This window comes from Erythrolamprus reginae, chromosome 2, assembly GCF_031021105.1.
Source record: "Erythrolamprus reginae isolate rEryReg1 chromosome 2, rEryReg1.hap1, whole genome shotgun sequence".
NCBI classification, from domain to species: Eukaryota; Metazoa; Chordata; class Lepidosauria; order Squamata; family Dipsadidae; genus Erythrolamprus; species Erythrolamprus reginae.
The window spans coordinates 21,486,831-21,500,396 of record NC_091951.1 but is presented as its reverse complement, the minus strand read 5'-3'; the positions used below and the strand labels follow the sequence as shown (position 1 = coordinate 21,500,396).

Here is a 13,566-nt window from a genome sequence, read left to right as displayed (position 1 = left end):
ATCAGGCTGGAGTTCCAATCTTTGTGTTTTTGCAAATGAATATTAGCAATGTTGCTAATATTCATTTGCAAAAACACAAAGATTGGAACTCCAGCCTGATGATGGTGAATGTGATTTCACCGAAACGTCGCATAGACATGCAAAACATTACACAGGGCAAAACCCGAACTCAGAACAATCTACATACATATACCCGTGAAAATTTACGAAAACAAATATATATATATATATATATATATATATATATATATATATATATATATATATATATTTCTGAGTTCGGGTTTTGCCCCGTGTAATATTTTGAGTGTCTATGCGACGTTTCGGTGAAATCACATTACCATCATCAGGCTGAAGTTGTAAGCTTCGTGCTGCTGTAGATATAGTTTGTTTGCAACTGCCATTTGTTCCTTATAAATAGTGGTGGGGGTGGAAAGTTGGTTTGAATGTAGCAAGTAGATTGGGTGGCTATGTTTTAATGATTTGATTGGTTGGTGGAATCACATTTAGTTGAAGGATTGACATGGTGATGATTATGATATGTTTTTTTGTTTAGGGCTGGTTTCCAAATTTCTGGTAGGCGGGATGTGTCATCACGTTTATTCATGCTGAGGGGGTGTTTTTCTATCTCTATGGCTTCCATGATTATTCTTTTATATACATGTTCTGTTTTGGAAAGTAATTTAGTTTTGCCGAAGTCAATTTCATGTCCTGTTTTTTTAATGTGCTGGACAAGGGAGGAAGTTTTTTCTTCTTTTTTGACTGCATTTTTATGTTCTGCAATGTGTGCATTTATTCTTCGATTAGTTTGTCCAATGTAAGTTGCTGCACATGTTTTGCATGGTATTTCATAGATTCCTTGGTTTTCGAGATGGATTTTGTCTTTTGGGTTTCTTAGGATGTTTGATATTTTCTGCTTAGTGACAAATGAAGTGTTGATATTATGTTTGTGGAGAATTTTACTAATTTTGTCTGTGGTGCCTTTGATGTAAGGGAGGAGGGTGATTTATTTTATTTTATTATTTAGATTTGTATGCCGCCCCTCTCCGCAGACTCGGGGTGGCCATTATCCTGTTCTTGGTCTTGATTTTTGGGGGATGTCTCTTTTTTGATTAGGTTTGTAATTGTTTTTCTTTCGAATCCATTAGAAATTAATACATCTTTGTGTTTGTTCAATTCAGTTTTTAAGTGCTCATGCTCAGCTAGGCGTTTGGTTCTGGTGATGAGAGTTTTGGCTACTGAGGTGATCTGTGCAGGGTGGTGGTGGGAGTGTGCATTTAAATATTTCATCTTGAACCTTGTTTTCCTCCCATGCATTACTCTGGTCAATCTTCTCACAGCAAGATTACTGTCTTTAAACTTGTAGCAAACTGCTATATTTTCTCCAGCTACACGATGTCGCTAAGTGATCAATTTTCCAAGTCTTCTCTAGATAGCTCTTTTATAGTTCCTTCCGGTTTTAGAGACTTGCTCTTCCGGTCCTACGTTCCTTGTTTATAAAAGAAAGATAAGGATTCCACAACAGAAGTTTAAAATTCCAAATTCCAAAAGGCGAATTTCGATGAAAACCAATTAGGTAGTAAGAAAAAATCGAAATGAAGGGCAATTCGCTACTTTCGAGGCTTCCGCTGAAATGTCACACTGCACAGATTGCTGCCTTCTTCAATCTCAGGCCATTTTAACTCCATCCAGCAACCAAGCGAAAAACAAAAGTCTAAAATCCCGTTCAGGCACTCTCCGCTTACCACCGTAGACAGGAAATCCCTTTTTCCCCTCTGCAAGTAACTCCTGCAATTCTATTTCCAGATGGAATCGTTTGGCTATCCTCCTGGCGTTGTGTAGTCTCCGCAGCTGTCTGCCTGTCTGTCTTCACCATAGCCGGTACGAGACAAGCCAGTTCGTTCAGTGGGGCATGCCGGCCTCTTCCAGGCCTCTGGCAGAGTCCCATGGGTCACTCTCGCTGCAGGAGAAATCCAATCAGACCAGACCACCAAGGCATTGGGACTTGGGGACATTTCCAAGAGAGAAAGAAATATCCCCGGTGCTGCGGCCATGAGACCCCACCCCCCAATCTTGTTTTTTGTTTTTATCCAAGACCCTTCCAACTCTTCTTATTGTTGTTGTTGTTTCTAAAACCTTCCTGCATACTTTTCCTCTCTCTGGAGACTTCCTTGCAGGTCAATTCATAGAGGAATATGGCATGTAGCAGATATAAAATTTCCTCCATCAGGTATGCTGGTTGCTCTTGGATACAGACCACAGGAGTGAAGTTGGCTCCCTTAGAGTATCTGACCTAATGGTGCTACCATGTAATAAATCCTTGGGAGCCATGGGAAATAAGTCTTGAAGTTTTGGGATGTAGAGAGGTTTTGATTTCCACTGAGAGTCACCCTTAATAAAGATGATTGTGTCATTCTTTAAACCTTCATAAACATTTACAATTGAAAGATATCAGAGTTGCCCCCACCCTCCTTGCCTTTCGTAAGCTCCTTAAAACCCACCTCTGTCGTCAGGCATGGGGGAATTGAGACTTTCCCTCCCCCTAGGCTTATAAAATTTATGCATGGTATGTCAGTATGTATGATTGGTTTCTAAATTGGTTTTTTTAAAATTAACTTAAATATTAGATTTGTTTACATTGTATTATTATTACTGTTAGCCGCCCCGAGTCTCCGGAGAGGGGCGGCATAAAAATCTGATAAATAAATAAATAAATAAATAAATAAATAAATAAAAGAGTCCAGAAATATTTCACAAGAAGAGTCCCCCACTCCTCTACTTACAACAGAATGCGTTATTCCACCAGACTTGAAATTTTGGAGCTTAGAAAAATTAGGGCTACATCACCTTCGATCTGATCTAAATGTAGTCCATAAAATCATCTGCCACCATGTTTTACCTGTCAATGAATATCTCAGCTTCAAGCACAACAACATAGAAGCACACAATAGAATCAAACTCAATGTAAATGGCTCAAAACCTGACTGCAGAAGATACGACTTCAGCACCAGAGTGATCAAGGCCTGGAATGCACTACCTGACTCTGTGGTTTGTTCCCCAAACCCCAAAAACTTTAACCTTAGACTACAGTCGACCTCACCCCTTTCCTAAGAGTTCTGTAAGGGGTGTGCATAAGCTCACCACCATGTCCTACTGTACTATTGTCCAAATTTACTTATACCTATTTTGTTTTTATTTGTTTGTACCTGTTTCTTTTTATTTTTTACAAGTATCGTGTATATGAATATTATATCTTTACATACCTACAATATGTACTTGACAAAACTAAACAAACGAACAAAAATAAAAATATGTCCTTTAAAATATAAATCTAGGGGAAATACCCCCCCCTTTGTATGTTGGTCCTGTAGATATGTATGTTTTGTATTTTGTATGTCGGTTTGTTTTAAATTCAATAAAAATATTTAAAAAATAAATAAATTTGGTGTTCAACACATATCTAATCTTGGTAAGCAAAGTACCATTACATTTCACAAGGCTCACTTGCAAAGGTCAGTTGCTAGAAGTGAAAAATGATTTGACAGCATTTATACAGTGAAAACATCTTGCAAACGCCTCAGGTAAAGACGGGACAAGAGTGGGGTTTTTTTTTGCCACGTTCAGGAAATGGCAGTCAGATAGGCAACATCCGTGCATGAAACGCGCCTAATAGATGAGTTAAAACCATCGAGTACTAAATTGCTAGAAAAGATCAGAGAGAGAAACATAGAACTTCCTCTTCCGGAAGACTCAAGGGAGGGAGGTGGGGTGCAGAGGTGCTTTTGTGCTCTTCAGAGGATCGAAGCAGCCGTTGGAAGGTGAGTTGAGGGCAGGTGGGGGGAGAGTCGGTGTGCAAGTCGGGCTGTTTGGTTCCCTCCACGGCCTGAAAGCAGAGAATCAACCGGGCTGAAGCGCGTCAGCTGCTGGTGCTGCAGGTTCCTCCCCTGCCCAAATTTAATCCCACTGGTGCTGCACGTTGTGAATTATTATTATAGCGATTAATTAGGAACGCGGTAGACCTAAGCGACAAAAATAGGGGGAAGGAGGCAGAATTAGAGCAACTTAAAGTATAAATATAGATAAAGGGAAAGAGATAAGTTTAAGAAATAGTTCCGATATTGAAATGAAGTCAAGGCTTCTCAATTGCTAATCTGCTAAGCATAAATTGGATTATGATTAGATGCACTCAGGGAAGGATAAGAGGGAGAAAGAAGAAGTAGAAAGGGAGAGAGAGAGGAGGGAAGGAGGAAAGAGAGAGGGAGAAAGAAGGTAGAGAGAAGAGAGGGAGATAGTACAAAATATAGAAGGAAAGCATACTGGAGATAAAACTATAAAAGGAGAAAAGCAAGGATAGATATTTATGATATTTTGGATAGAAATATATAACTGGAAGTCTTGATAATATGGTATACTGTATGTATGTTTGTGTAGATTTGGTGAAAAAATAAAATTTATTTTAAAAAATATATTAGGGATCGCACATATTTTTGACCCTTAAATATGTAAGCCCTGGAAAAGCTTCATTTTAATAAAAGCAGGGCAACATGGTGATACATCAGCTGAATCACATGATGTAACAGGGTCCAGATTGTGTGAAAGTTTCATTGGAATGTCCCACCTCATGTGACAACAGAGGACTCATATAGGGGTGAAAAAGTTTCATTAAAAATTTCCACCTGATTAGCCACTAGAGGATTGATTCACACAGAAGGGATATCCTTTGAATGCCTTGATTGTGGAAAATGCTTCAGTGAGCATTTCAGCCAGGTGAAATCCCAAAGGACTCACTCAGGAAAAAAACCCTATCTGAATGTTCTGTTTGTAGAAAAAGTTTCAACCAAAATTCCCAGCTTGTGATACACCAGAGGACCCACACACTAGAGACTATGAATGTCCTGATTCTGGGATGTTTCAGTGGGAATTCTAGCCTGGTGATACACCAAAGTACTCACACACAGAATAACAGGGTTGGAAGCGACCTTGGAGGTCTTCTAGTCCAACCTCCTGCTTAGACAGGAAACCCTACAGCACTTCAGAAAACTGGTTATCCAACATCTTCTTAAAAGCCTCCAGTGTTTTTCTAGTAGCAAATCTACAACTCCTGACAGTAAGATATTCCACTTGTTATGTATTCTCATTGTTAGGAAGCTTCTACTGACATGAAGTTGTAAGTTGCTTCTCTCCTTGGTTAGTTCCATCCATTGCTTCTTGTCTTGCTCACTGTTTCTTTGGAAACTAAGCTGACACCCTCTTCTTTATGTCAACTGTTTATGTCAACTTTACGTCAATACACTGTTCAACTGTTCAGTGTTTGTTTTTTTATTTCTATGTGTTGCCAATAAGTACGGTATTTGCTTTCCTATTCATGGGTTTAACTAGGTTCAATTGTGCTTCATCCGGCACTTTATAAGAAATAGCTATTGAGGTCCTTTTGGCATCTTTGGTGGCACAGGTAGTCCTTACTTACCACTTATTCCCTGAGCTTTCAAAGTTACTATAATACAGTAGAAGCAGATGGGCACCTGACCCACAAAATTTGTGGTAATCCTAATAGTTGTTCAGTGACCGCACTTCAGCAGTGACTATTTGGCATTAGTTGCCCCTTTTATGATGAACAAAAGTGGTCCTTCAAAGCTTGCAAAGGCTTTCGGCATCATTTCATCAGTTAAAGTTCCCATATCTCTAAATTTAGCTCAGAAGGGTTCAGATTAACCATTTTCTGACATTTTGTTAGGCTTGGAAGACATAGACTTTCTCCATAAATACTACTCAAAAAAATAAAGGGAACAGTTAAACAACAGAATATAACTCCAAGTAAATCAAACTTCTGTGAAATAAACTATCCACTTAGGAAGCAACACTGATTGAAAATCAATTTCATTTGTTGTCAGCACATTAAACTTTGTACAGAACAAAGTATTCAATGATAATATTTAATACATTCAGATCTAGGATATGTTATTTGAGTGTTTCCTTTATTTTTTTGAGCTATATATATTTGTGTGTGTAGGGTGGTTGTATATGTTTTTCTCTCAATGCATATACCATGTTTTCCCCGAAATAAGACCAAATTAGTCCAACAAAGTTTTTCAGGACATGCATTGGAATATAATAAGCCCCCAATATTTTCCAGGGAAAGTGGGGGACATGCCTGGAGCCGCTCTTTCTCCAGCGGGCACTCTTTAAGCTAATTAAGCTCATCTGGACTCTGCCTACATCAGTTTGAAACATGCTCTTGCCTGTGAAGAACAGGAGGCAAGCATCGATTTCTTCATTGCAGGTAGGAGCATATTTCAAAACACTGCTGAAGGCAGCCCAGAGCAGCCGAGCCAGTTCAGTAAAGCCACGCTGGTTTGGGTCCAATAAGTTATTGTTTTTTAGGTATTAATTTATCTTCTTTTTGAGTAAAGTCTCCATCATTTTAACTACAACTGATGTCAAGATAACTGGCCTGTAGTTGTCAGCTTCTTCTCCACTACCCTTCTTGTGGATAGGCACAACATTGGCCATTCTTCAATCATCAGGAACGTCTCCTGTTAAAAGGGATTGGTTAAACAAATCAGTCAGGGGGGGAAGCAGTCACAGCTCTGAGTTATTTAGTAACTCTGGGGTGGATGCCATCTGGACCCATTGCTTTATTTATCTTTAATTGTCCAAGTTCTTCTAAGACCTAGGCCTCTAAGATCAGTGGAGCTGAATCCCCACACCTGGAAGCAATTGCTAGTCATTTGCATTGCTAAGAATGCTTGATTGACCCAATTAAACAACTGAATTTGAATGGATATTTGAGCATGGATCTCGGTAGTCTTCTCTCAATCATAAATAATTTAAGTGATTAGTATTGGGGCATGTTTGACTTTTCACTATAATATATACTTTTATTCTTTTTTTACCATCATCTCTAATTATTTTATAAACAATTAAAGTTCTATTTTTCTTTGAATCTTACAGACAAAGAGGGTGGCAATAAGACCACTCCGGACAATTGAAATAAAAAGCAACATTGAAAAGGGAAGAAGATCAAGGGAAAAATCAAAATATTTTCCATTTCTTTCAGAAAACCATTCAATTCTCCTCCTCCAGCAGCTGTTAGATAAGAGAGAGAAAATCAAGAGAGGTTTCAAGCTCGAATAAGCAGATTATGCAGAACTCAAGGATACGTTACATTGTTTTTCCTCCATCAGCAAAAAAGGGAGATATCTGGAAGTCAGTTGAGAGAAAAAGGTCAATAATGAAGCCATGTAGAGCAGACAGCAATGCAGGCCTCTCCCTGTGAGGAAGAAAATGGCTTGAATGAAAGTACAACTAAACAAGGCATTGTCCATATTTTTGATGAACTCAGCTTTGGAAAAATTGCAGCTTTTTTGTGGAAAAACAAGAGATTGCAAATCACAGCTGTTTATACATTGAGGAGCTAGAGAGGAGAAGAGCTATGCACACTATCTCAGTCTAGCAAAAATTGGTCAGAACATTTCCCTTGTGATTCTTGGAACCAACTACACAAGATAGAAGCCACAAAAGAACCCCAATGTGTTACATCTTTAGTGAGCATGGCAACATAGAAGACACACATGACTAAGGAAACATATGACTGTGTAGATTGTGTGAACATTTCATTAGAAATTCTCAGGTCATGACACACTAAAGGATGCAGACACAGGAATAACACAATTTGAATATCCTTTCTGTGAGGAAAGTTTCAAAGAGAGAATTCCAGTCAAACCCAAGACTTGAATGTGCAGACTGTGTAAAAAAATCCAGTAACAATTTCAGTCATGAAACACAAGAGGACTCGCACAGGAGTGAAACCCTTTGAATGCCATGATTGTGGGAAAAGATTTAGTCAGCGTCCCCACCTGGTGAGACACCAGAGGACTCATACAGGATGGAAACCCTTTGAATGTCCTGACTGCGGGAAAAGTTTTAGCCAGCGTCCCCACCTGGTGACACACCAGAGGATTCATACAGGATGGAAACCCTTTGAATGTCCTGACTGTGGGAAATGTTTTAGTGTTAATTCCAGCCTGGTGCAACACCAGAGGATTCACACAGGAGAGAAACCCTTTGAATGTCCTGATTGTGGGAAATGTTTTAGTCAAAATTCAAGCCTGGTGCGACACCAGAGGATTCACACAGGAGAGAAACCCTTTGAATGTCCTTACTGTGGGAAATGTTTTAGTGATAAGTCCAGCCTGGTTCAACACCAGAGGACTCACACAGGAGAGAAACTGTTTGAATGTTCTGACTGTGGGAAAAGTTTTAGTCAAAATTCCAACCTGGTGACACACCAGAGGATTCACACAGGAGAGAAACCCTTTGAATGTCCTGACTGTGGGAAAGGTTTTAGTGTTAATTCAGGCCTGGTGCAACACCAGAGGACTCACTCAGGAGAGAAACCCTTTGAATGCCATGACTGTGGGAAAAGTTTTAGTCAGCGTCCCCACCTGGTGACACACCAGAGGACTCACACAGGAGAGAAACCCTTTGAATGTCCTGACTGTGGGAAAAGCTTTATTGATAGTTCTCACCTGGTGACACACCAGAGGACTCACTCAGGAGAGAAACCCTTTGAATGCCCTGACTGTGGGAAAAGTTTTAGACAGTGGAGGAACCTGGTGGAACACCAGAGGACTCACACAGGAGAGAAACCCTTTGAATGTCCTGTCTGTGAAAAAAGATTTAGTTGCAGTTCCACCCTGGTAAAACACCAGAGGACTCACACAGGAGAGAAACCGTTTGAATGTTCTGACTGTGGGAAAAGTTTTAGTCAGAGTTCCCACCTGGTGACACACCAGAGGATTCACACAGGAGAGAAACCCTTTGAATGTCCTGACTGTGGGAAAAGTTTTAGTCAAAATTCCAGCCTGGTGCAACACCAGAGGATTCACACAGGAGAGAAGCCCTTTGAATGTCCTTACTGTGGGAAATGTTTTAGTGATAATTCCAGCCTGGTGAGACACCAGAGGATTCACACAGGAGAGAAACCCTTTCAATGTCCTTACTGTGAGAAATGTTTTAGTGATAAGTCCAGCCTGGTACAACACCATAGGACTTGCACAGGAGAGAAACCGTTTGAATGTTCTGACTGTGGGAAAAGTTTTAGTCCGTGTTCCCACCCGGTGACACACGAGAGGATTCACACAGGAGAGAAACCCTTTGAATGTCCTGACTGTGGGAAAAGTTTTAGTCAAAATTCCAGCCTGGTGCAACACCAGAGGATTCACACAGGAGAGAAGCCCTTTGAATGTCCTTACTGTGGGAAATGTTTTAGTGATAATTCCAGCCTGGTGAGACACCAGAGGATTCACACAGGAGAGAAACCCTTTCAATGTCCTTACTGTGAGAAATGTTTTAGTGATAAGTCCAGCCTGGTACAACACCTTAGGACTTGCACAGGAGAGAAACCGTTTGAATGTTCTGACTGTGGGAAAAGTTTTAGTCCGTGTTCCCACCTGGTGACACACGAGAGGATTCACACAGGAGAAAAACCCTTTGAATGTCCTGACTGTAGGAAAGGTTTTAGTGTTAATTCCAGGCTGGTGCAACACAAGAGGACTCACTCAGGAGGGAAACCCTTTGAATGCCATGACTGTGGGAAAAGTTTTAGTTGGCGTCCTTACCTGGTGACACACCAGAGGACTCACACAGGAGAGAAACCCTTTGAATGTTCTGACTGTGGGAAAAGTTTTAGTCAGAGTTCCCACCTGTTGACACACCAGAGGATTCACACAGGAGAGAAACCCTTTGAATGTCCTGACTGTGGGAAAGGTTTTAGTGTTAATTCCAGCCTGGTGCAGCACCAGAGGATTCACACAGGAGAGAAACCCTTTGAATGTCCTGACTGTGGGAAATGTTTTAGTGATAATTCCAGCCTGGTGAGACACCAGAGGATTCACACAGGAGAGAAACCCTTTGGATGTCCTTACTGTAGGAAAAGTTTTAGTCAGAGTTCCCACCTGTTGACACACCAGAGGACTCACACAGGAGAGAAACCCTTTGAATGTCCTGACTGTGGGAAAGGTTTTAGTGTTAATTCCAGCCTGGTGCAACACCAGAGGACTCACACAGGAGAGAAACCCTTTGGATGTCCTTACTGTAGGAAAAGGTTTAGTCGGAGTTCCAACCTGGTGACACACCAGAGGACTCACACAGGAGAGAAACCGTTTGAATGTCTTGACTGGGAAAAGTTTTAGTCAGAGTTCCCACCTGGTTACACAGCAGAAGACTCACACAGGAAGAAGAGGGAGGTAGGAGGGAAGAAGGGAAGAGGGAGATAGGGAGAAAGGTAGAGGGAAGCGAATGAGAGAGAGGCAGGCCAGTAACATGAAATATAGAAGTAAAACAGATGGGAGATAAAAGTAACAGTGCAAATTTAGGATATATGTTTATCATATATTGGAAAAATGTACAAGTTTGTAGCATGTTGATGTGGTATATGTATAAATTTAAAGTTTGTGGGGGAAAATGAAAAATAATCATTTTCCTATCTGTGGGAAAGCTTTCAGCCAGAATAGCAACCTGGTGGTACCCCAGAGGATTCACAGAAGAGAGAAACCCTTTGAATGTCCTGACTGTGGGAAAAGTTTTAGTTTGAATTCCCACCTGGTGACACACCAGAGGATTCCCACAAGAGAGAAACCATTTGAATGTCCTTTTTGTGGGAAAGGTATTAGTTATAATTCCATCCTTGTGAGACACTAGCAGACTCTCACCATGGAGAAATCTTTGAAATGTCCAATCTGTGGACATTACTTCAAGCATAAATCATCCCTCATTGCACATAAGGAAATTGACATGAGGCAACATTTCAAGAGTTTAGTGAAGTCTTGAATTTGATTTGTGATCTCTCTTTGAAAGTGTTGTACATACTCTTGATCAGTTGGAGGATGATGAAGATATTGAGGACTCAGATTCAGATAGTGTTTATGAAGTAGTGGGCCCCCCGGGGTTAACAGGTAGTAGAACAGGTGGGAGGCCAGTCACAGGATGGGGCTATGAGTTCAGGATCTGGTGAGGGAGAATTAGAGGCACGCTGGGTTAATCCTAAATTCAGAAGAATTCAGAAACGTAGAGAGCAAAGGTCTGGAAGAAGATATTAAGGAGATGAATGGGTTAAATAATTGGGTGAGGTAATTGGCATGTCACGGGACTAGTAAAGAAGAAGGGTGGAGTTTCAACGTTGCGGAACAAAAAGATGTTGATTTTTTATGCCGCTCTCCAAGTAAGCAAAGTACATTCATACCTCGTCTTACAAACCTAATTGGTTCCAGGGGGAGGTTCGTAAGACGAAAGGTTCGTAAGACGAAACATTGTTTCCCATAGGAAACAATGTAAAGTCAATTAATCCATGCAACCAAAAAAACCCCCGCAAAAAAACCGCTGCTGCCCGGCTGTCACCTTTTAAAACAGCCTGGGGGCTTCTCAGCGACCTCCCCAACGCCGAACGCCAAACCCGAACTTCTGCGTTCGGCGTTGGGGAGGCCGCCGAGAAGCCCCCAGGCTTTTAAAAAAGGTGATAGCCGGGCGGCGGGGCTTCCCAGCAGCCTCCGAACGCCGAACGCGGAAGTTTGGGTTTGGCGTTCGGCTTCGGGAGACGGCTGGGAAGCCGCGCGCCTGTTTTAAAAGGTCACAGCCGGGCTGGGGGGGTTGCTGGGAAGCCCCCCAGCCCAGCTGTCACCTTTTAAAACAGCCACAAATTCAGTCACAATTTCAGTCACAATTTCAGTCATTAAACACCAGAGGACTCACACAGGAGAGAAACCGTTTGAATGCCCTTACTGTGGGAAAAGTTTTAGTCAGAGTTCCCACCTGGTGACACACCAGAGGAGTCACACAGGAGAGAAACCCTTTGAATGTCCTGACTGTGGGAAAGGTTTTAGTGATAATTCCAGTCTGGTGAAACACCAGATGACTCACACAGGAGAGAAACCCTTTGAATGTGCCGACTGTGGGAAAGGTTTTCATTGGAGTTCCGACCTGGTGAGACACCAGAGCACTCACACAGGAGAGAAACCCTTTGAATGTCCTGACTGTGGGAAAAGTTTTAGTGATGATTCCAGTCTGATGAGACACCAGAGGATTCACACAGGAGAAAAACCCTTTGAATGTCCTGACTAGGAAAAGTTTTAGTCAGAGTTCCCACCTGGTGACACACCAGAGGACTCACACAGGAGAGAAACCCTTTGAATGTCCTGATTAGGAAAAGTTTTAGTCAGAGTTCCCACCTGGTGAGACACCAGAGGACTCACACAGGAGAGAAACCCTTTTAATGTCCTGACTGTGGGAAAAGTTTTAGTGATGATTCCAGTCTGATGAGACACCAGAGGACTCACACAGGAGACAAATCCTTTGAGTGTCTTGACTGTGGGAAACGTTTTGGTGATAATTACAGTCTGGTGAGACATCAGATGGTTCACACAGGAGAGAAACCCTTTGAATGTCCTCACTGTGGGAAACGTTTGAGTGTTAATTCCAGCCTGGTGAGACACCAGAAGACTCACACAGGAAGGAGAGTGAGGTAGTAGGGAAGAAGGTAAGAGGGAGAGAGGGAGAAAAGTTGGAGGGAAGCGAATGAGGTAGAGGGAGGCTAGTAACATGAAATATAGAAGGAAAACAGATGGGAGATAAAAGTAACAGTGCAAATTTAGGATATTTGTTTATCATATATTGGAAAAATGTACAAGTTTGTAACATGTTGATGTAGCATATGTATAAATTTAAAGTTTGTGTGGGAGAAAAGAAAAATATTGAATTTCCTATCTGTGGGAAAGCTTTCAGTCAGAATTGCAACCTGGTGGTACCCCAGAGGATTCACACTGGAGAGAAACCATTTAAATGTCCTTTTTGTGGGAAAGCTTTTAGTTATAATTCCAGCCTTGTGAGACACCAGCAGACTCACTCCATGGAGAAATCTTTGAAATGTCCAATCTGTGGACATTACTTCTGTTGTGGTTGGGACACGCCGGCAGAACAACTTCAAGCATAAATCATCCCTTATTGCACACAAGGAAATTGACATGAGGTAACATTTTAGAAGTCTTGAATTTCATTTGTAATCTCTCTCTGAGAGTGTAGGTGAGAAATTGATTGTTGGAATTTTGGCCTGATTTAGTTTACTCTCACATTTCTCAGGATTAAATTTATAGGTGGAGAGAAAAGGAAAGTGGAAAATGGCCTCACTCGCATAACATTGACAGGTTTAATATGTCTTGTAAGAGTTTTTAAATCTCTGCTGGTAATCTATCTGGTTCAGGGGTCTTATTATTTTTTGTGTGTTTTTACCCCCTCCATCAACTCCATCATTGTTATTTTTTCATTAAACATTTTAAATATTCTCATGCACTTTTGTTAATTTAGCTGTTCCCAAATTATCTTTTACTCTGAAAGTTTTCTTTATCATATAATTTTTAATTAAATTCTTCAATTATTTTTTAATCTTGTTTCTAAAATGTATACCTCCTTTTTCATCTTCTAATTTACTTATCAAACTCTTCTTTTTCAAGTTAGAGGCTAACCATCTTCCTGTTTTTTTTGGCATTTTTTAAAAAGTTAAACTTTTACCTGCAT

General features: G+C 40.9%; 2 protein-coding genes across 2 annotated transcripts in view; both read left to right on the top strand.

Annotated features, from left to right (window-relative positions):
• Positions 1 to 13,333, top strand: part of LOC139159877 (zinc finger protein 84-like) — a 98,695-nt gene extending 85,362 nt beyond the window's left edge. The window contains exon 2 of the mRNA XM_070737312.1: positions 7,762 to 13,333. Coding sequence (XP_070593413.1) covers positions 7,762 to 10,193 — 2,432 coding nt within the window. The 3' untranslated portion in view covers positions 10,194 to 13,333. The remainder of the gene's footprint in view (positions 1 to 7,761) is intronic.
• LOC139159239 (zinc finger protein 572-like) lies at positions 10,465 to 12,117 on the top strand. Its single transcript, XM_070736586.1, has 2 exons — positions 10,465 to 10,689; positions 11,908 to 12,117. The coding sequence occupies exons 1-2, from the start codon at positions 10,465 to 10,467 to the stop codon at positions 12,115 to 12,117; spliced, it is 435 nt and encodes a 144-aa protein (XP_070592687.1).
• Positions 13,334 to 13,566: the final 233 nt, after the last annotated feature.